The sequence below is a fragment of the Podarcis bocagei genome (genome assembly GCF_964188305.1).
Source record: "Podarcis bocagei genome assembly, chromosome: 4".
Lineage (NCBI taxonomy): Eukaryota > Metazoa > Chordata > Lepidosauria > Squamata > Lacertidae > Podarcis > Podarcis bocagei.
The window spans coordinates 67190936-67214278 of NC_138128.1; the positions used below are offsets into that span (position 1 = coordinate 67190936).

General features: G+C 43.3%; 1 protein-coding gene and 1 long non-coding RNA gene across 5 annotated transcripts in view; both read left to right on the forward strand.

Moving 5' to 3' along the window:
- Positions 1-17945, forward strand: part of HTR7 (5-hydroxytryptamine receptor 7) — a 40691-nt gene extending 22746 nt beyond the window's left edge. Inside the window, exons 2-4 of one of the 4 annotated variants that reach the window (XM_081189615.1) lie at positions 6296-7045; positions 12191-12215; positions 15336-17945. In XM_081189615.1, coding sequence (XP_081045741.1) covers positions 6296-7045; positions 12191-12206 — 766 coding nt within the window. In that variant the 3' untranslated portion in view covers positions 12207-12215; positions 15336-17945. Of the gene's footprint in view, positions 1-6295; positions 10558-12190; positions 12216-15335 lie in introns of all 4 variants that reach the window. The other 3 variants (XR_014006978.1, XM_081189616.1, XM_081189614.1) reach the window with 3 other exon arrangements.
- LOC308584807 overlaps positions 1-23343 on the forward strand; it is a 223025-nt gene that overhangs the window by 113825 nt on the left and 85857 nt on the right. The window lies entirely within an intron of this gene.

Below are 23343 nucleotides of genomic sequence, written 5' to 3' on the forward strand. Positions count from 1 at the left end.
CCATACTGCACTGAAACAATCTACTAAACAAAGGCAGCTGTTCAAACAGCTCAGGACTCGAGGAGTGTGTGCTTGTAGTGTTGGATGTTACTCTTGGCAACTGCATCTTGTTTGACTTGGGCTACAATCCACTCGCTTTCTCCTGCTGAATGTCACAAGGCAGAACCCACAGTTGTCACTTAAGGGAAGCCATTCTGTATCACCTGTGGTGAAGGGTGAGCAAGAAATGCCTGGAAAGCAGGTGGATAATTTTGTGCTTTGAAAGGGAAGGGCCCTAGCTCAGCTTTGGATGGTGAAGGCTCCAGATTCAATCCCTGGCATCTCCAGGCAGGACACACAGAGAAAGAACCCTGTCAGAAACCCGGTTAGTCAGTATGGACAATGCCAGTGGCGTAACATGGGTTGCCTGTGCCCGGGGCTGCGTGGAGGAAGGGTGGCACGGAGGACACATGCACCTTCAACTGCCTAATGGTGTCTGTATCACCCAGAAGATTGTAGCTGCAGAGATAAGAAGAGTCACCTGGAGAAGTCACTTCCTGGTTTGCATACAGAAGCGTTTTCAGCTTCTCATGCTCCTACCGTATTTTTCGCTCTATAAGACGCACCTAGTTTTGGGAGGAGGAAAACAAGAAAAAAAAAATTTTGAATCCCAGAAGACAGAACAGCAAGAGGGATAGCTGCGCAGTGAAAGCAGCGATCCCTCTTGCTGTTCTGGCTTCTGGCGCAGCCTGCATTCGCTCCATAAGACGCACACACATTTCCCCTTACTTTTTAGGAGGGAAAAAGTGAGTCTTATAGAGCAAAAAATACAGTATGTAAGAATAACAGAGAAATAAGTAGACCAGAGCAAGGGAATCTATGGGCAAAGATGAAGACGTGTCTATTATGAGAGGGCTTTAAAAAATTTTTTTATTCCATTTCATGATAAACATAGATACAAATATATATTCCAAGAAAAATGGTGAAAAACCAACAAGCACCTGCATGAATAAGAGAGGGGTTGGAAAAGCTCACTAGTGCAGAAAACAGAAAAAGGATAAGGAAAGGAGGCACAGCAATTATTTGCAGCGGACGTATTGGGAGTTAGAAGTAAATGGTTTCAAACTCGGCATCTGAGGAAAGAAAGGGCAAAGGAGGAATCCTGCTGTGAAAGTACCTCCGCTGCCAGATTATAAACGACTTTTGAATGAAGGCGGAATGAAGAAGGATCTCGAAAGGGATGAAACGCTTATTTCTGAAGACGGAAATGAGGAAAATGAATAGCCAAGGAAACATACAGAGAGGTAAAAGGAAAATAGAAAGCCATGAGCAGTAGGGGAGCCAAATGAGAAGCGTGTGGATGACAGATAAATGGAGTAAATATATGTACACACACACAAGGCTTTTAAAAAGCCATTTGCAAGATAGGGGACTCATTAAAAAAGAATTCAAGACAATCACAGGGACAAAGAAAAGAACACAGGAAGTACAAAAAGACATCAACGCGGATCATATTAAAATTAGGAAAGGAAAAAAACCTGATGATGGAGTTGATGCTAAAACTGAGATTTGGAGAAGAAAAGCTCCCCTATGTGTAATGTTTGCAAGGCCTGCTTTGATACAGCGTTTGGGTTTTATTGCATCACAATCTGGAGGTATTCCAGTCCAGGTTTTATCAGCTGCCTAAACAAAGAGTCTCTCTCCACTGGTTGGACTTCAGAACTAGGCAGTGATGACAAATTCTGGTATGCTTCACTCTACATTTCCATGTTGAACACTTCTAGGTAGTCATGCTTGCACTGACTCTGCACCGCCTGAGTCCAGGAAGCACACCATCCCATAGAACATACAGTGGTACCTCAGGTTACAGACGCTTCAGGTTACAGACGCTTCAGGCTACAGACTCCGCTAACCCAGAAATAGTACCTTGGGTTAAGAACTTTGCTTCAGGATGAGAACAGAAATCGTGGAGCAGTGGTGCGGCTGCAGCAGGAGGCCCCATTAGCTAAAGTGGTGCTTCAGGTTAAGAACAGTTTCAGGTTAAGAACGGACCTCCGGAACGAATTAAGTTCTTAACCCAAGGCACCACTGTAATGTTTGTGATGGTATGGGCAGTAGTCTGGTTTTGGTAAAGAAAAGAAGAAAAAAGGTGCCTCTCAAGCTCATTAAGTAAATACTGTAAATCAATATATACAGTTGTACCTTGGTTTTCGAACAGCTTAGTTCTTGAGCGTTTTGTCTCCTGAACACCGCAGACCTGGAAGTGACTGTTCCGATCTGCAAAATATTTTTGGAAGTCAAATGTCCGATGGGGCTTCTGCGGCTTCTGATTGGCTGCAGGAGCTTCCTGCAGCCAATCAGAAGGTGCACTTGGTTTCCGAATGTTTTGGAAGTTGAACAGACTTCCGGAACGGATTCTGTTTGACTTCCAAGGTACGACTGTATTGCAACTCTGTGAGGGGTAAACTACAGTTCCCATAAAAAAATTCCTTCCAGTAGCACCTTAAAGACCAACTAAGTTAGTTCTTGGTATGAGCTTTCGTGTGCATTCACACTTCTTCAGATACACGAAAGCTCATACCAAGAACTAACTTAGTTGGTCTTTAAGGTGCTACTGGAAGGAATTTTTTTATTTTGACTATGGCAGACCAACACGGCTACCTATCTACTACAGTTCCCATGATTCTTTAGGAGGGGAGAAAATGTGTCAAGTTGCAGATCCTCTCTCAGTGATTTTCTGCACAGGGGCTGGTATATAGGGGTGTACAAATCTGCCAATTTTAGTTCTCTTAACTTGTCATTTTCCAGTCTTAAACACAGTGTTCTACATTTCTGCAACAATCTGTGGTCCACCCCCCAAGCCCCTACCCCTAATGAAAATTCAACAGTGTTTCAGTGCAAATTTCCCCCAATAAACATATCTTTGTATGCAATTTTGATTAACATAATGAATTTTTGCAAGCAATTTTCTCCAATATATATAATGCATTTTCTATATTATTTCCACCAATATATGCTCCCCCCCCACATTTTCCCCTAATATATGCATTTTCTGTACTTTCTGTATGGTAGGTAAACTGCATTTCAAAATTTGGAGAAGCGTGAATTTCAAAGGATAGAGGTGTTTCAGTTCACATATTGGTTCAATAACTGCAAATGAGGTAGATTCTTATTAAAAAGCAAACAAAAATCAAAATTCTTCCTTATGCCTACTGATACATGTATACGTTTCTGTTCAGCCATTCTGCACACTTCCTGCAGAGTAGGCAACTGAATTATTTACTTTGTGTTAAAGAAGAATCTTAATTTTCAAGGTTAATCGAATGTATATATTGAGGCGAATGGTTTGAGGCATACAAGATTGATGCTGTTTTTATCTTGCAGCTGAAATAGAATTATTAGTGGGACTAGTTTGATGTATTTTTATGTAGATTAATGTATTTTAATTTCAAATAGCATATTTTGTAGAACCAATATAGTTTTGCACTGACATGTCTTTCTCAATCTAATACGTTTTAATCACGTCGCTCTGTTGCTTGTGCGGTTTCTCAAAAATACCTGAATGCATTAACTTTCAGAAATATATAATATACATATGATTGACCTTAAATAGGACCTTTTTTAACCCTTGGCCACTTATATTAAAAAAATAAAACTCTGTTAGGAAATGGCTAGATGTCCATTAACCTTCCTAAACAGAAACTTAAAAAATAAAGGATTGGTGGACATTTTACTACCCCAAGCCAAATTCTAATGTATCTAATGTGCTGCTAGTGTGTGAAAACAGTCAAGATCCCAAGATTCCCAGGCATGCACCTCCAGATGGTGGAGACATTGGGTGCCATTCTGGTCCCTGGGCATCTTCGCTTGGCGTCAAGTGGTTGATAAAGGTAAAGGACCCCTGACAGTTAAGTCCAGTCGCGAACGACTCTGGGGTTGTGGCGCTCATCTCGCTATACTGGCTGAGGGAGCCGGCATACAGCTTTCAGGTCACATGGCCAGCATGACTAAGCCGCTTCTGGCAAAACCAGAGCAGCGCATGGAAACGCTGTTTACCTTCCTGCCAGAGCGGTACCTATTTATCTACGTGTACTTGACATGCTTTCGAACTGCTAGGTTGGCAAGAGGTAGGACCGAACAACAGGAGCTCTCCCCGTCACGGGGATTCGAACCGCCGACCTTCCAATCGGCAAGCTCTAGGCTCAGCCAGGTGCAAAATGTGCCTGGCGCCTGGTGATTTTCTAATGCTGTTGGACTCACAATTTCCATCATTCCTGACCACTGGCTGGGATGGGAACCCAAAAAAACATCTAGATGGCATCACATTGGCTTAGCTTATAAAGTGCCACAAGATTCTTGGTTGTTTTTGCAGGGACAGATGGGTGCTGCTTTCCCTCTGAACATAATTCCAAACTGTTGAACTGTCCCATCAGTCTGTCTTGGCAAAACTGTCGAGAAACATGTGGAACTGCAGGTGAAACATAAACATTTGTTTTATTCTTACCCTATTCCAAAAGCTGCCTGTTCCTTAACAGCAGGGAAGGGCTTACATGTGGCTTTTCAGATACTGTTGGACTCCAACTCCCATCAGCGCCAGCCAACATGAACAACAGCCAGAGATTATGGGATTTGTAGTTGTAGATGGAAGACGCCAGGTTACCCACCTGATGCTGAGTAGAATTATAAATGGTGTTAGCTTCATGAATTCTTCCATCTTGTAAAGCTTCTTTTTAATCCTGTGGGTGGGATGGAATCTAAAAACACTTGGACGCATTTTATTTAACATAGAAACCATTGATATGAGAATTAAAGCAAGCAGCCCTTTCATGCAGTGAAATGACCACGGAATGCTCCTTTGTTTCAAGTTATTGTAAGCTAATCAAACCGTGGAAGAAATCTGCGCGTTCCAAAATAGTCCCTGTAAGAAGCGTGACTCAATAATGCTGCGAAATGCCTTTATTCATTTAAGCAGAACGAAAACATTTAACTCTCTTTGAAATTGATTTTGCCGCATTTAGAACATTTATAAATACCAAAGACTAGCATTTTCATTGAAGCTGTTGCTTTATTCTGCTTTGAAGAATCACACCCCAACCCCCGCTCCACCCACATGCAAAATTTTAAAGGCAAGGTTTGAAATGTTTGGGGGGTGGGGAGCCCACAGAAGTATTAGGGAGAATGAACTCAAACCAAACTTGGAATGAAAACCGGACCCAATCTTTGTTCCCGAATCAAAACCAGTGGAGACTGATCCATCAGGGAAAATCTGGCATTGCCCCACCAGCCTCAGCCAGCCCCCAACCGCCTGCCTTCCTTCTTACTTTCAACTTTTCTAAGGAGTGGCACTTGGCTGTCCTTAATCTCAGCTTTGTCCTTGTCTATCTTAGCAGGAAGAAGGACGGGAACAAATGTTGCCTGTCAGTCACTCTGGCTCCACCTCCTCTTGGCCTTCCTCCCAGTCACCTTACCAGTCCCAATGGCTACTACTGGCCACCACTATCCTGAAGCCCTCTCTGTAGAGCCTAAAATAATAGTTATTGGTGCCAATGCAGATTTCCCTCCCCAAGGCAAAACCAGTTTCAAAGCAGGATTATCCTCAGGACAAGGGCAGGGAAGAAAAGGTCTGTATTTTCCCACCCTGTGCCCATGTTCGCTTTGAACCTGGTAATCATCATCCTTCCCAGTGCATGCTATCTTCATTTTTTTAAAAAAAATACCTGCCCATTGAATGTCTAGTTTGGCTCTGACCATGAAGACAATCAGCCTCTGAGTAGAAATGAGAAAAGACAGCGTTTATGTATGCTCACACTTGCTACAGTGTTCAGCCTGTTTTTACATTGCGGAAGCCTTTCTCTCGATCCTTTGACCTAAAGGCCAACCAGTATGGAGCTGTGTACAGTACTGGACAGTTGCAGTCCTATTTTGGCATTTCCCATCATGCAATTCCCAACTCCCATTAGGCCAAACCCCTGAAGATGGGTTGCTGTAAAGCACACTTAAAAAGCTGCGCAAAAGAAACCAAAAATTGGAATTGTTTCATGCAAGAGAGAGAGAGAGAATAAAATCTGGTTGGTGCATGCATTGCTTTTTACTCTCCTGCTTGCTAGTTACCCTAGAAATTGGGTGTTTTAAAGTTCCATGCCTGTATGAAATGCAAACACCTTGTTTCATTTTTTGTTTGCAGGTCAAATTCTTATTACTAGCTACAGCTTAGCCTGCGGGGCTCCCCGCTGCAAGTTACAACAGTAGCGGTTTTGCCCACAAACTTTGTAACTAACGAAAGGCACACTAACTCTGCTTTCTCTCTGCTTTCTAGGTACCTTGGAATCACCAGGCCTCTCACCTATCCCGTAAGGCAGAATGGGAAGTGTATGGCTAAAATGATCCTGAGCGTGTGGCTGCTGTCGGCTTCAATTACTTTGCCGCCCCTCTTTGGCTGGGCTCAGAATATCAACGACGACAAAGTTTGCCTCATCAGCCAAGACTTTGGTTATACCATTTATTCCACGGCGGTGGCGTTTTACATTCCCATGTCTGTGATGCTTTTCATGTACTACCAGATCTTCAAAGCCGCCAAGAAGAGTGCGGCCAAACATAAGTTCGCCGGTTTCCCCCGCCCTGAAGAAAACGAAGGGATCGTTTCGGCGAACGGCATCGCGAAACTGCACAAGGAATCGGAAGAGTGCACAAATTTTTCGCGGCTGCTTAAGCATGAGCGGAAGAACATCTCCATCTTCAAGAGGGAGCAGAAAGCTGCCACCACCCTGGGGATTGTTGTCGGGGCCTTTACGGTGTGCTGGCTGCCGTTTTTCATACTTTCCACCGCCAGACCCTTTATCTGCGGGACGTCTTGCAGTTGTATCCCCCTGTGGGTCGAGAGGACATTTCTCTGGTTGGGTTATGCAAACTCTCTCATCAACCCCTTTATATATGCCTTCTTCAATCGGGACCTGAGGACAACCTATCGCAATCTGCTGCAATGCAGATATAGGAATATCAACCGTAAGCTATCGGCCGCAGGCATGCACGAGGCCCTGAAGCTTGCTGAAAAGCCAGAGTTTGTTCTGTAAGGTCATTTTGCCTTTTATTACACTTATTTGCTGGTTCTTTGTGTAAGCTCTTCCAAGTAACACCAAATACAGATAAGAATGATTGTGTCTGATTGCAGATTATTCTTTTTTAGTTGAAGATTTCTGTCAGTCTTATCCCAGTTTGTTGTGGCTTTCCCCTCAAGAATCTGGAGAGAATGCTAAGAATTAGAGTTCCCTTTTCTACCAACTACAGTTGCCCCAGAAAGACAGAATAACAACTAAATAAGTTCATGTGTGAGTGCTTAGCATCATCATAGTAGCTGGATACCCAAGTACCAAAATTCTTTGTATTAAAGCAGTTGTATGTGAAGAGTTGTTGTTGTTGTTTTTAAAGATAGTGAGCATCTTAATTTAGGATTTCTGTCTAAAGATCTCGTGTGTACCTATACAAAACTGTGTTACCCCAAACTTGGTAGCTGCTTATACCTTTTTTCCACAGGAGAGCATAACCACAAACTAGCCATCACGCCTAATAGTTGTGGGCACATAGCTGTTGTTTTAAAAGCTCTGCTTTGTGATTGGATGCTGCCATTGATTGGCTCCCATTGTTATTTCCTGCACTCCTCAGATTACCAGCAAAATCTGGTGAATGATCCATGGAGCATTTTGTCCAAATGATTAGGTGCATGCCTGCTTGATGTCTTCTAGGCTTATTTTTCACTGTTTCTTGAAGTTTAGCTTGACAATGCGTTTAGAAAGCATAAGAGTTTCGTAGGACAGATGGACCCCAAATAAACAATAGTTTTGCTGATCACAGCCTATGAGCAGAATCTCAACATTATTTACTTTGAGTCAGTCCCAAAGACTTTTTATAGAAGAATAAGTGGATTTGGGATTGCAGGGTCCGCTGAGGCTAACTGTTGCAAAAAATGCATCTTTGAACACTGGGACCTTGACCAAAATCCTTGCTGATCCTCTATTGAAGTTGAGAAACTAACAAAAAGAAGCAGTGCTATCTTGAGAGCTTTGGTACGTTACTATTATTTGAAATCATTGGAACGACAAACATAGACAACAGGGTGAATTGTATAACTGGAGTGAGGAACTTTTGGTCCGCCAGATGGCGATAGACTCCAACTCCCATCAGCCCCAGGCAGCATGGTCAATAGTAACCGATGATGGGAGTTGGAGTTCAGCAGGAGGGCCACAGGTTCCACAGTCCTATTGTATATGATGTGATCCAGTGGGCCCTTTTAGGCATGTATAAAAACATGCACACTTGCAGTAGTGCATAGATAGCCAGTGCTGCTGACTACAACTCCCACCATCCTTGATTACTGGCCATACTACTCAGGGCTGATGGGAGTTGTTGTCCAAAAAATCTGAAGCTATGACGTTGGCTTACCCCTGCACTAGGATATCATTTTCTCTCTCTTTCTTTTCCTTTTGGCAGCAGAACTTGGTACTCTGCTGGGCTATTTCTAGTGCTACCCTGCATTTGGGGGACAATCTGTTCAGTAGCACAGTGGTCTCAAAAGCCTGACTGCACATACCAACTTCTCTGCACAGCCCTCTGTCCACGTTGCGTAGATAAGGAACAGGATGTCTCCCTCCTCTGCTGTTAGTGGGAATGAGGCCTGTGTGATCTGTTCAGGTGTTTGCTCAGGTGGTCTATTGGCAGGACTTTGCTGAGAGCATCTGCTTCTTTGTAGGAAAATTGGCCCTGTGTGCTCTCTCGCTCAGCCATCATTCTGAAGAAAGGAAGTTATTGTGCTCTCCCTCTCTCCCTTATTGGGGGCATGAAAGCTATCAAGTGAAAGTAATACTAGGCACCAGAACATGATAAACAATGGCAGGAGTGATGTCAGGGTTGTTGCTTTCAGATCATTTTTGTTTTATGTTTTGCCCAGGTAGGGTTTCTTGGGGGTGTGGGGCAGGGGGATTTGCTTTTGCATTGTGGTATTTTGATATATTTATTTACTGTCGTTTTATTGCATTAGTTTTATTTTATTTTATACTTTTGTGCACTGCTCTGGAATATTTTGATGAAGGGTGGTTAATAAATATTTCAAACACTAATATGTATTTAGAAGGATGTCTATTTAGAAATACAAGTTGGTTTCCTTAAGACATGCAGTTTCTCTGCATTGCTTTCATGAGTGGTCTTCAGAAAACCTCATTGGCTTTGGCCATCCCTAGAAAGCGGGGTGCGGGTGGGGGATCCCGGGGACAATGAGTGGCATGGCTACCATCCAGCAGCATCCCCCAGGCACTCCTGCTGCCTTCTGCCTGGCAATTTCAGCTACTAAACTCAGCCTGCCAACGTCCACAGGTTTCATCTGTTCATGAATATCCACCACTTTCCTTCCACACATCACCTTCGAGCACATACACGCATGATTTGCCTCAACACACACACAAACAAACAAACAAACACATGCCAGCTGACTTCATGAAGAATGCCAACGGACTCATGCACTCATCTTTCATGCTCCACTCATTCACATTAGTACTCTGGCTTTGACTCACAAATAACCACTGGCTTCTGTCAACGGACTTCTGAAGATGAGCTTCAACCAAGCAAATATCAGCCTGCTTCCACCTTACGGCACCTAGTAGCTTCTGAATGTGAACTCCATTGGCTTCCATCCACCAACACATGCCAGCTTCTGCTGGGTCCCTCACCAGACATCGGCCAGCTTCCTACCATGGATATCAGCCACCTTCCCATGCCCCCACTTGTTTGCAATCCCACTCAGCAAGCAAATTTGCCTTATTATAGCACTCTGTAGCCAGATGACCACCACCTTCCATTTGCCCACTCGCTTCCTCCACATGGAAGAAGACCAGGCAATGAGGCATGCCACAGCGGGGTCCCCGCTGTGTCCTGGTGAGGAAGAGGACTTTAAATCAACAGACCTTTCGCTTGGCTCACCTTTGTATTCACTCACCTGCTTTGTGCTTTTGTGATGTCACCAAAAGTCGTGGGTGTGCGCCTCAGCAGTGATCTATTGGTGCGCTTATTATTAATAAGGGTTTCTAGCCCACCCTTCGTCTGTAGTGATACTAGGGAGAAGTACACCATAAAACTAGGGTTCTGGGACCTTTTCCAGTGCATTGACAACATTTCCTTGTGGGCAACCATCTGGGCTCTGTATGTGAGTGGCGGGTAGGGTCAGAGGCAGAGAGGAGCGAAGCAATGGATGCGACTCTTACCCTCGCACAGTAGGCTCTAGTCCAGCTGTACAAAAGCCAGAGGTTTCTACACACACACCCCTCCATATTTCCTTCCAGTTAAGCAGGAACCATTATCACAGTTCAGGAAAACATTCCAACCAGGCGAAAGCAATCGAGGAAGGTGTGGAGCAGGGCCAGGAAGTAGGGAATGGCCTTGGGAGAGTCCTGGGTGCCAGACAGAGGCCCCTACAGGCTGAGGGTTTCCTACCCATGCCATAAAATTGAAGATTTAAAAAAAACCTCCACCCTGCCACTGGGTTATTTGAGACCACCCTAAAACTTAGCATCATGGGGGAAGATCACCTGGAAAGTATGTAGACGCAAGTGGGGATGCTGGTGAAATTCTATGGTTCATTTTTCAAAGTATCTTCACCTATTTGTTTACATTGCTGTTTAGACCACATGCAAGCATAGCTTTTGATTTTCCACTCCACAGATGGTGTTCCATATTTGTTCAGGGTAAGAGACGTGCCAAATGATTTGAAATAAATCTGCTGCAGGCAGTCGCTGAGCTGAGGATTTGCTTATTAAATGGATGAAGCCGTTGCTTTATCAGAGGCACTTGTTGGCAGGAAAGGGGGAAGACCGCAGTGGTTGTTTTCTTTTTAAAAATGCTAAATGACTCCTGTCGAGCTTCAAAATTCATTGTGGGTCCTAAAGGTAGGATTTATCAGGGCCTACTATCCTGCGGAGTTCATAGAATCATAGAATCAAAGAGTTGGAAGAGACCACAAGGGCCATCGAGTCCAATCCCCTGCCAAGCAGGAAACACCATCAGAGCACTCCTGACATATAGTTGTCAAGCCTCTGCTTAAAGACCTCCAAAGAAGGAGACTCCACCACACTCCTTGGCAGCAAATTCCACTGTCGAACAGCTCTTACTGTCAGGAAGTTCTTCCTAATGTCTAGGTGGAATCTTCTTTCTTGTAGTTTGGATCCATTGCTCTGTGTCCGCTTCTCTGGAGCAGCAGAAAACAACCTTTCTCCCTCCTCTATGTGGAGGTTTTATTTAGGTTTTTTACCTAAAGAGTCATGCTTTGGCTCTTTAGGTAAACAAGCCAAACTGTTTATTTCAAAGATAGTTTGGGGAAAGTAGGGAAACTAAATAACCTATGTTGTATGAAAAATAATCTGTTTCAGCCCACATTGCAGCTCCTTCTATCATTTCTTTTGGAAACGTGGACAATCCTGGTGTGCAGAAGAACTGCAGCTGAGGGATTCCCCCGCTTCCCATGTAGTTTTGGGAAAGGCCCGTTCTTCCAGATTTGCAGTGGCCTCTTTTTAAATTTCTCAGCCTTACATCCAGAATGTTCTGCTTGTAACCTACAGCTGCTGCCTTCCTAAGGCTGTCACAGCCTTGGCTCCTCCTCTGTTTGATTCTGCCAGGCTCAGGCCTGAGTCGCTGACCAGGGCTTTCCCAAGGGGACAGCTTCTGTCCTTTGCAAAAGATTGCAGTCATTTGCATGCATTACTTGGGAGTAAGCCCCATTGAACTTGCAGCCCAACCCTATGCAGGTTTCACTTGGAAAATAAGTAAGCCTGCATAAGCTGGCAGCCTCCGTGAGACTTTGCTACTGAGTAAACATGTGTAGAGCTGTAAGAGATCTAGAGTAGGCCAGGAAACCTGTTCCAGCCAGTGGTGCCATCAGGGGAAGACTTTGGGGCAAATTTCCAAGGCTCCCAAGGCAGCAGGGCTGGCTTATACCACATTTTCAGTAGTAAGTAAAGTAATGCAAAGTTACCTAACTGCACCGCTTGTTCTTTCTGGAATGATAAGCTTTGTATAAGAACATATTTCAATTTCTAACAGGCAAACATATGGTTCTTACTGATGGTCAGTCATGCTTAACATAAAACAGTAAAAAAAGAGTACTTTTTGGTTCATTTTGTCTTGTTTCATTTACTGACCATTATTATTTATTATTCCTTCCTTCTGAAACTAGTTTTGACCTTGGATAAAACCACATGGTTAGTTAATTTCATTTCTAATGCCTATTTTCGTTTTGATTTCAAAACTTAAGCTTGTCTATTTTCTAATAAAACAAAAGCCAAACCCTGCGTGCATCGTATTCTGACGTCTGTTGCAAATCTTCACCCTTCAATGTGCTTGGTCGTGTATCATCTCCTGCCCTTCCCCACCAGAGTAGGATGCTTAGACTGATGGGGGTACCAAAGAACATATTGTGTGTATGTAATGGGGTTTCCCCCCTGCTGATATGCCTGCTTGTTTGTGTTCTTTAGGGCAAAACTACACCCTACTACAAAGAACATGGAGCACCATCCCTGGGTTGACTCTCGTCCCCACCCCCCATCCTCTGGCTTTAACATTTCACTCAACCCATATCCCTACATCATTGCAGTGTACATTTCTCCAGCCCACTCAAAACGTACCTGCTGATGGAAGGAAATGCACTTTGTAATAACTTTGCGGGCACAGCACATGTTAAACCAGATGTTTATGGAGAGAAAAGGAAGCCCCATTTTCTGTGTAGCATGTAGTTCTACCCTTAGGGCTAAATCCTGAATCTCCGTACATCCAAGTGGCTGGGCGTTGGGCAGTGAAACACTTGCCCTCTGTCAGAGAATGCATGCCATCTCCTCTGTTTCCTCGAAAAGTAAGCAGAGGGAAATGAATTCCACCTTCAAAGGACCGTTGGTAGGCTTGAATGACAGAATACTTGGTAGCCTTGAGGACAAATACCCCTCTGTTGCATATGGGGGGGGGGAGAATACTCCTCCATATTGACTCAGCTCAATCTTGGGTTTGTTTTTTAACCAGCGCTGGAGAAAGTGGCAGGATTTGGCCTTTGTCTTCTTTCACTATTGTGACAGTGTTGCTTTACGTATGTCAGTAAACAGCTAGAAAAGTACTTCCAGTTCCTAAGTGCCTTGCAGTGCAACTGAGGGCTTGTCCAAGAGGTTTCCCCCTTGCCCTACACCTTTCCAAGGGAAAAGCTGCTCTTTCATGATAGAGCAGAACAAATGGCAATCTGGGGGAAACCTGAATTGTTGTTTTCTCTGACTGAGCAGCAAAGAGCAGTTTTCCCTGGGGGAAAGCAGTGAGACAAGAAGTGTGGATAAGTCCTCAGTGCTCATTTTCTCAGAAGAAAGTTTCACTGTGTCTGGTGGGACTTACTCCATCCCTTGCAAATTTGTTTTGGACCACAGCCTTAAATGTCTTTTGAGCTCTACCCACAATTGTTGGGCACTATTTGCATGCTATTATTAGATGAACAAGAATAATTTTCAACACCTCTGTGTTGGCACTTAGTTTCAATGGGAGGAAGTCTTTCTACTCGCCAACCTAGCTAGAAATCTTTCCATACAGGAACCTTCCAGAAAGCTGAACTCCATGTTGCCACAAGCAAGCCCATGTTTCCAAACGTCTGACTGTCGAGCTTAGCATAGGAGCAGGGCAATTAGCAAAGAGGAGGTGCTTCCAGGACCACTGTTTTCCCTAAATATATGCCCATCTTGGGATGTTTATTCCACCCAAAAATCAGTGTATTTCTATTCTTGGAGTACAGTTGGAGGAAAAACAGGTTTAATGGAAAGTATTAAACATCTCCTGAAGACCCACCTATTTCAGAAGGTTTCTGTGGCTCATAAGATTGATCACATAGCTCTATTTTATTATTTATTGATATTTCACAGAATGTTTTATTCATGTGTTCTTTGGTTTTACTTATGTATTTCTTTATATTTCTGCTTGTAATGTTGAATATAGAGGTAGAGAATCCCACTCATTTTACTCTGAAAAAGGTAATCCTTTCATTACCGTTACAGGGCAAACACACAATTGGAATTCCTGGGTTGCATCCAAAGATACATTTAAGGAAGTTCGTGGAAGGAGAGTGTTTCTAATAAGACATGTAATAAGACACATTGAATAGGTTAAGGCTTAATCTATTGATCATTAATGACATGCTATGAAGCAATGAGAGGTGTGGATCTTAAGGCAAATTAACTTGAAATTCACAGAAAGAAACTTTCCCATTTCCTTCTCCTCTCTGAATCTGATTTTGCCCTGCCCCCAGCCACTGAAAAGTCCTTCTGAATAATAACTAACTCTCTCTCTCTCTCTCTCTCTCTCTCTCTCTCTATCTCTCTCTCTCTCTCTCTCTCTCTCTCTCTCTCTGTGTGTGTGTGTGTATCCTGGGGGAAGGAGGACTAGGAAACATCTGTAAATTCAATTAAGTCAACATATTTTGGATTTAAGCCTGATTTGGGGAGATTGCTTCTAAGCAATTTTGCTTCCTTTCTCCATAACTTTGTCTCAGTCTGTAGTCTGCTTTCTTGTTTTCGTTTTACAAAAATTCCTAGGAACCACTGTTATCCAAGACACCTATAGAATCTTACCTCATCAGTGTCCTAGCCCCTCAACTAAGTTCTGTGTCTTAGTCACATAAAAATGTGACAAAGAGACCAGAATACACACACACACACACACACACACACACACACACACACACACATATATACAGGCAACTCCCCGTTTGTGTGGGGGTTGAGACCATTGATAAGTAGAGGCCTGCAACATTTCTGAGCTGATGTTTGGCAGGGTGAGTTAGGAGCATCGCAGCTCTATCCTCTGTCCTTCCTCCTCCCTTTTTCCCTTGCAGTCATCACTCAGAAAACCCCTATTGACTGATTTTCACCTTAGACAAATAACCCCCACTTGTGTTGTGTTGTGATTGTCCCCAGCCTCCCAGAAATCAATCAGGAAAGGACGCATCCATCAAGTGGGAACTTCTGATCAGAACCTGCAGTGATAGCTGTCTCCTAAGCACTGGCCTCTCACCTATCCATTTAACCTTTAGATCACTTCACTTGTTCTTGAACAATTCTGAGAAGGCTTCCTGTTGATGCCACCTTGCTTTCCGAACCAACCAAATTCTGTCTGTATCCTACTTGACCTCCATCTTTCAAAGGGCCGGTTCCTAAAAGTCTCCTATGACCTGTCATGCCCATCCTTGACATGTCATAGGACTCTCTGAAGGGACAGGGAATCTTCTTCTGTACGCTATGATAATAAGTTAAAGAACATTCATCTTGATATATTTCTGTGGTTTTTATTTCTTTGAACAGGAGGAGCTCTGATTACTCAAGAAAAAAGAGCCATGACTTATGAGTGGATGCAGATGAAACAGTCATATGATGAATAAGGCACTGCTGCGCAAGGAACAGCGTTGAAGATCCAACCTGCAAGGAGAATGTGATGGGCTCAGGAAACACACAGGGTCTTCTTGGGAAGGGGATACTGTAAAGAAAGTCAATGAGCTTGGTATATTGTATCAAATGTACTTCAGCAGAATACAGTGACATCTCTTTTGATCGCCTTTTCTTTTCTTCAGCTGAACCGATGACCATTGTGTACAAATAAACCATTTTCTTTGTTTGGGGGTGGGGGGGAAGAGATGATGGCAAGATTGCATAGGCAATAAGCAGTTTGATGCATGACTGAAATGGCGAGGGGGTCCCTCTCAGGTGTGCCTTATGGTGAGGGGCTCGCTCTACTTGTCCTGCCAACTTGATGACTTTGCCAACTGTCCCTGTTAGTTGTTCTTGCACCCCCCCTTTTATAAACCTTTCAACAAGAGCAGGCAAAATTTCACCCTGGGTATCAATATTTCCCTCGCAAGGAGAAATAATTGAAAAGCTGTGGCAACAGAAGAAACTGTAGATGGGAACTAGAGGCTGAGGCCTGTATCCAATGCAATGCTAAGTAGCCATCATCCCCCTCAGCACGAGGATTTCCATTTGTGTAATTAGACTTCCCCTCCCACCTTCCTCAGATCTGCTCTGGAGATTTGAGGGACACCCCAGATCAGATTTAGGGGGTGCACAGGGGGAGGAGAGCAGGGAAAGTCCCATTATGCAAGTAGAACTCCTTGTGGGGATGGGACAATTGCTTAATGCTGCATTGGATATAAGTCTGTGCAACCTTTCATCTTTATCAGTCAATGTAAATTATAAAGATCACTTGGTTACAGTTCTTTAACAACTTGTTTCTGACCAGGAAGACAAAATAGGAAGGGTAACAACACAGCTTTAGTTTATTTTTTGCACATTCCACCTCAGCCCCCTTTTTTGCTCACTTCCTTTCCAACTTGCTCCTCTTCCTTTTGCTGAGAATAATGGGAAGTGTAGACACCACTAGATTTATATTATATAAGCTTTCTTGGAAGTCTATGCTTTGCCAACCTGTCCATGGTTTGGAGGCACAAATGGGAAATAAACTTGCAGCGGTTTAGGTATACCAGTTTCCTAGTGCTATGAATATTCAGGAAGGGACTATGATACAGAATGTATTTTGCAGGGTTGTTAATGTTTTCCAAGCAAAGGTTGTGAAGATGCTTGCCACTGCAAGGTGCAAAATATTCTGGGCTGGCTCCAATGCACAAAAGGTTAGCCAAGCTTGTCTCAGATGAGAAGATGCAGCACAACCCTAACCATGGTTTACTCCAGATTTACTCCCAGGTAAGTATGCTTAGACTTACAACCATAGTGCGAAAAAAGATCTTAATTGTGTGTAAAGAAATTAAAGTGCATGCTTCAAAAATTTAATTAGCTGCTGCAGAGGGAACAGAATTAGGACTCACCAACACCGCAGGCCTGGAAGAAATTATCCCCAGTGCTTCCTTGGGATGGAAGTTTCCATTTAAAGATTTTTGTCAGAACTGTGGTGGGCCTGGGGTGGAATTGAAACAACCCCCCCTTGCATCCTGTTCTGAACCTAGCTCAATGACCCACCCACCCAAGACATGGCAGCTACTTAAATTGTTTAAAAGATGCACATTAACTCCTTGGGTGCAGTTAACATCGTATCTAGTTTGACCCTTGGCTAACATGTCCCATTGATTTCCTTTGGGCTTTAGTGCAACTGATATTGAGCTGGTTGACATGTAATGCTAAAAGAACGAAGGCATAGCTTGAACGCATACACTCCTTGGGAAGGATATTGTGGCTACTTCGCTCTTCCTGAAGTTCTTGCTGCTGTGTTGCTGTGAGCTAAGCCATGGTTAGGCTTAGCATTTTACCACATGGTTTGTCTTGTTCCAGACAAGGATGAGCTGTGACCAAGGTTTGTTCTTGGGTTTACAGCTCATGCTTTGTCTGGAGGAGACGTACCATGAGCCTGAATTAGGAAGGCACACCATAGCTTAGCTGCAAGCTGTGTGGCCAACAGGAGCACCAAGGGAGGTTTGTGTTCTGTGTGAATCGGTTCGTTCCCTGTATTTGGCCAATGTCTGGCTAAAGAAGAAGGGACAAAAGGATAAAAATGAGATCTACTCAAAAGCAGCCATCAGGTCTAAAATAGGAAATCATTTCTCTTTGACATAGAAGGTAATTTAAATGGTGATAGTGAATCACTGGACTATATTAGGAAAATATAGGGCTACAGTGAATTCGTTTCAGATGATTCAACAAGCAAAACCCAATATATTCAACGCAACCCTTAATTTATGTGTCTGTTATCCTATTTCAATGTCATTTCAGGGTGTGCTAAAATGTGTTAATAAATTATATGACTGGTGGTATGATTTCAGCAGCTTTCTGTGTACTGTATTTCCTGTTCTTATGTGTAGATACCCCTTTTTTCACAGAGAACCATGTTTGTTGCCTTGAACTTCATGAGACCGAGGGTCACATCTGTCCTTTGTAGTGATAACAATAAATAATATTACCCAGACAACATTCTGTCAAAGTTTGCCAGGAATGAATCCATACTTCATTATCAGCATTCATTGCACTGGTTCCTTCATACATAAATGAATGCCTTTTGCTAATTCAGACTGATTTCCTCAAAGGAATGGGTTACATTGCAGATAGATCTGAATGGAATCCATGATGTGAGAGTGATAGAATGAGTGTCTGTCAGCCTTAATATTTCCATATAGGAGAATGGGAAAGCTCTGATCAGGCAGATTGAGAACAACAGCAGAACAGTCTTCTTGCAATGGGTTCCCACACTCAAGATTAAATGTGGGGACCCTATTGTATTATGAAAGAGGAAATCAAAAGGCTACACCGCTAGAATGATCTGTGCCATGGTCATTCAGCACAGAGTGGTCCTTGCACAGCTGTCACGGTTATCATTGACCATTCAAAGAACACCAATAAAAGGAAAGCTATCTGGTTGTTGTTGTTAATTGCATTCTACACCTATATCACAAGGTGATGAACAAAATATAGTGAAAATGGTCAAATATAGTTAAAAACAACAGAAGTGGAATTTTAAAAGCAATACAAAATGGACACCCACAGCAGAGACCTATTCATTCAATTGAGAAAGCTTGTTGGATCAAACAAACAAAAATATTCAGCTTGTTTTCAGGAAGTGCAGGTAATTGCAGAATTTCATCAGGCTGTGTTGGATTTCTACCTCATTTCCAAGGCAAAACAGTGTCCTTTCAAGGGGTGCAAAATGAACTTGTACTACTTGTTCAAAGCTTGTATTCCTCATTCTGCAGCTTTGGTGAAAGCTTAAAAAAACACACTAAAAAACTTAACAGGGCCATTCCTTTCTCTTTTATTACATGATCCTAAGAATATTGGGCCACATTTAGTGAACCTGGCGATGCACAAAGTTTCATAGCCAATGGAATTTTACCAGTAAAGGCAAAAAAAGGGGCAATATATTGTCCTAGTTCTTAAGTCGTGATGTAGCTCTAGTTGTTCCAGAATGCACACTAGATGTGTATCAGAATGTCCATTCAAGCATATACCCCACTGAGATCAATGGAGAGACCATAGAGGTGTTCACCAAATTGCCCCCTGCAGTCAATTAATGTGGGGGACTAAGGGTAATGTGCTTACCGGCCATACCACCAGTGGCTGCACATATTCAGTTTTAATGCAAAATGGGTCTTATGCACACATAGCTCCTCTACCAGTCTAGGGAGTCTAGCTGATCGAGACTTTGTACACAACATGCTGGGAGTAAAGCAACAGCACTTGCAGTAAGTTACCTGAACCAGTCAGGGGCAATCGACAAAAAGAGAACCTGTTTTTCCTCCTCACTGATCCCTTCTCTCATAGTAACTACTTTTCTGGCTTTTACTTCCTTCCTGCTTTTTCTCCCAGTCAGTTCCAGCCAGTTACAGTAGGCGATAGTATGTCCTCATGCCTCCATATCAGCTGCAAGCAGAACAAGCCTATACAGTTGTACCTTGGTTGCCGAACACCTTGGAACTCCTACGTTTCAGCTCCCAAACGACTGAAAACTGGAAGTAAGTGTTCCGGTTTTTGAATGATTTTCGGAAGCCGAACATCTGGTGTGGCTTCTGATTGGCTACAGGAATTTCCCGCAGCCAATCAAAAGCCACGTTTTGGTTTCCAAATGTTTTGGAAGTCGAACGGACTTCCGGAACGGATTCCGTTCGACTTCCAAGGTACCACTGTACTCAGAATGGCTTTGTTTGCCAAGAAACCTCATGTTTCTTTATCCTTCCAACCGGAAAAGAAGAAGAAGAGGAGGAGGAGGAGGAGGAGTTTGGATTTTATATCCCACTTTATCACTACCCGAAGGGGTCTCAAAGCGGCTAACATTCTCCTTTCCCTTCCTCCCCCACAACAAACACTCTGTGAGGTGAGTGGGGCTGAGAGACTTCAGAGAAGTGTGACTGGCCCAAGGTCACCCAGCAGCTGCATGTGGAGGAGCGGAGACACGAACCCGGTTCACCAGATTACGAGACTACCGCTCTTAACCACTACACTACACTGGCTCTTACCAGACTCTTGCTGTACACCGCTGCACTATATTTACCAAACTCTCAACACACCTTACATTTAAAGCACCCAAGAATCCTGGGAACTGCTAGGAATTGTAACTCTGTGAGTGGAAATGATAGTTCCCCTGATTCTTTGTAGCTGGAGTGTGCCATCAATATATGCTGTGCATGCAGCCCAACAGTTCTGACTGGGCAAAGGAGGCAGATGCATATACAGCCTTTTGCCACTTTCTTCTGCCAAATACATGGCTGCCAGGGGGTGGCCAGGGTGCAGGATGGCTTGGGAGAGATGTGACTTGTGGGCACATTCCTGCTACCCACTTAAAACATCAGCTCAACTTCTCTGCACTTGAGTGTCCCAAGCTAATACTCTTTGCTTTGCTGCATTACCTTCATTTCATTGCCTCGGTTGCCAAGGCAACATGGCTACTTTCCCCTTCCCCTTCCCCTTCCCTAAACACTTCCCTAACTTTTCAAGCACCCTCTGAAAATTTGCCAAAAACGAGCATTTGAAAGAGGCACAAAAAACGTTCTCAAAACTCAGTGGCCCGGTTTGGCTCCACTCTAGCTTTTTTACAGATTGCCATGGAAACAGGGAATCGGAAAGATTACTCCTTGCCAACCACTTGTGGTGGGTCTTATTAATTTCTTTAATAGAAGTGCTACATCCAGCTCAGGCGCAGCCCTCCAGATGTTGTTGGACTCCAACTCCCATCAGCCTCCCAGCCAGCATGGGCAATGGTCAGGAATGATGGGAGTTGGAGTCCAACACTGCCTTGAGGACAATCCCCATTCCTGAGCTTGATGTAGCACTTCTATTAAAGAAATGATTAGGATCTTATTATAAATAAAGCACACACAAAAGAGTAGTCCTTCACAAAGTTGTTTTTTTAAAAACTCTGAAATCTACATCCAGAGAGGTACACCAAATTCTACGAAAGTTTTCAGAGCAGGAAGTAAATCATGAGACTTTGTTGAAAGGAGGAGAAAATTGTGGTTCATATTGCCAGAACCCAATCTAGACTTGACCATAACTTGGTGATTCCACCTTGCATGACAAGGACAGCTTACTGGTCTGGTGGATCTGCCCTTGCAGAGTGATGATCAGACGCTGAACAGAAAGGTCCACAGCACCACAGGAGCCTCCTCCACTGAATGGGGGAACATGTCAGGAAGATGCTCGAAGGTGGTGAATAGGATTCCCTTGAGCTCGCTCGTGGCAGCCCTCTTGTGCATGGGTGGTGCCATTCTGACTGCATAAGGATCAGCACGGGGAGAATGAGCTCGCTAGCGGTTGGATGAAAATGAAATTGGATAAGCAACTGAATGGAAGCAGATTGCATTCCAGCGTGGGCTTCAACTTGCAGCCACAAAACACTACATTCCATTAGCGTTTAAATTGAATGAGTACATATCCACTTTTTAAACAAAACACTGTTTAGATATACGAGGGGTTGTAAATTTAAGTGTAAATAATTTTAAACAAATCTGTTTTTCTGTTTTAAAGGGGAAGAGTGAGATTGTTATGCCAGGGACTCTGGGCAGGAAAGTGATGTGTGCCTGTTCACATAACTTGAGTAGTAACAATAACTGGTGGTGATCCTTCCGCTTTTACTTCAGTTGGTCAGTTTCACAAACCAATTGATTTATATTTTATTTCTTTATTACATTTATATCCTGCCTTTCCTCCAAGGAGCTCAAGGTTTTCCATCTCCCCATTTTATCCTCACAACAACCCTGTGAGTTAGGTCAGGCTGAGAGACCACAGCAAGCCCCAGGTCACCTACTGAGCTTCTTGGCTGAGTGGGGACCAGAACTCTGCTCTTCCAGGTCTTAGTCCAGCACTCTAACCACTGCGCCACACTAGCTGTCAAAGTTCTCAGCACTGTCTTTCTCACTGTTGCAATGAATTGGCCATACTGCAATGAATGATGCCAATAGGCGCCTATCAATGCACACCTGATGTAGCAGAGTAGCCTTGGGAACTGATGGCCTTTGCCCTGGTGTGGCTGAAGGAGGCAATTCTGCTTTCTCCTAGGGCTACTTCACACAAGGCATTTCCTTTTCCATGTGAGCAGCCCCACCTAGTAGCGCTTGAGGAATCCGACCTTTGCGAATGCCATATATGAAAATACTGATCCACACGTCTCAGACTAATTTTCAAATCAGAAGGTGGCAGATGATGTGCTACTCCGAATGTTGTGACACAGTTCTCAGCATCGTATTGTATTTTACATATTATTTTGAAACATGCACTTGGATGTAAATTAGAACATGCCTTCTTGAGACCACTAAAACAAAGCACTCTGAGATTAATGCAGGAACAGCACAGAAGATTGGGAAATGACATGGAATGGAAACGAGAAAGATTTGTTCAACCCCAATACCACCATTCCTGGCTATGGATTTTTTTGTCCTGCCTAGTTGACCCTGAATACAACTAGCAGCAATTCCTGTGATTGTGGGCACTGGCAGGAGCATGTTGCTATGATTGCAGGATTGTGGCTGGCTGTATACATAGTTACCCGATTCACATCAACCTACCTGGAGGGGGAAGAAAATATCCGTGCACTCTGTGGACCTTACATTTCTGCTAACGGTGGATTATTTATTCTGTGTTCTGTTCCTTTCACACCTCTGATCTCAAGCCTCCCTTGAGTTTTCTGAACAGGCCCATTTAATTTGTAACGAAAACGAAGAAGAAAGCTACATAAAAGTCTCTCTCACACTTGCAATTCAGTCCAGTCTAGATTCTAAATTTGTATGAGTATCTAGCTAATATTTCAGTATCGTATTATAGATTGAAGATGGGGGGGAGGGGCTTGTCTGAGCTTTATTGCATAGAATGTACACTTCGTCATCACACAAACATTTATTTCTACTCTTCCTTAACATCAGGGTGATTTGTATTTTTCTTATGTTCAGAGCTGAAGAAAAATAAAGTATATTTTAAAAAGAGATTATTTCAGCATTATCTGTACGCATTAAGTTCTGGTTCATCAAAGAAAAGAGATTCAATTAGATATAATTTGACAAGAACTCGGCTCTGGGCAGACATTGATATAATGGAATTCATGATCCATTTTCTTTGGGAGCTGGAGCATTAGGCAATGAGCAGAAACAGAACCGATTTGGGACTTTGCATATGTATGTGTGTTTGTATAAAAAATTCCTTTTTCCTGACTGAAATTCAAATGAAACATTTAGTTTTATCCCTAATTAGCGCAACAGCTTAATATAATCAGCCTGCAACAGAAAAGAATTGCATTAATTCCCAAATCCTTCAGTAAACGTGGTGAAAAGTGTTAAATAAATGCCCATGGCTACAATACCGAACTCATCATTTGAAGTAGCATATACAA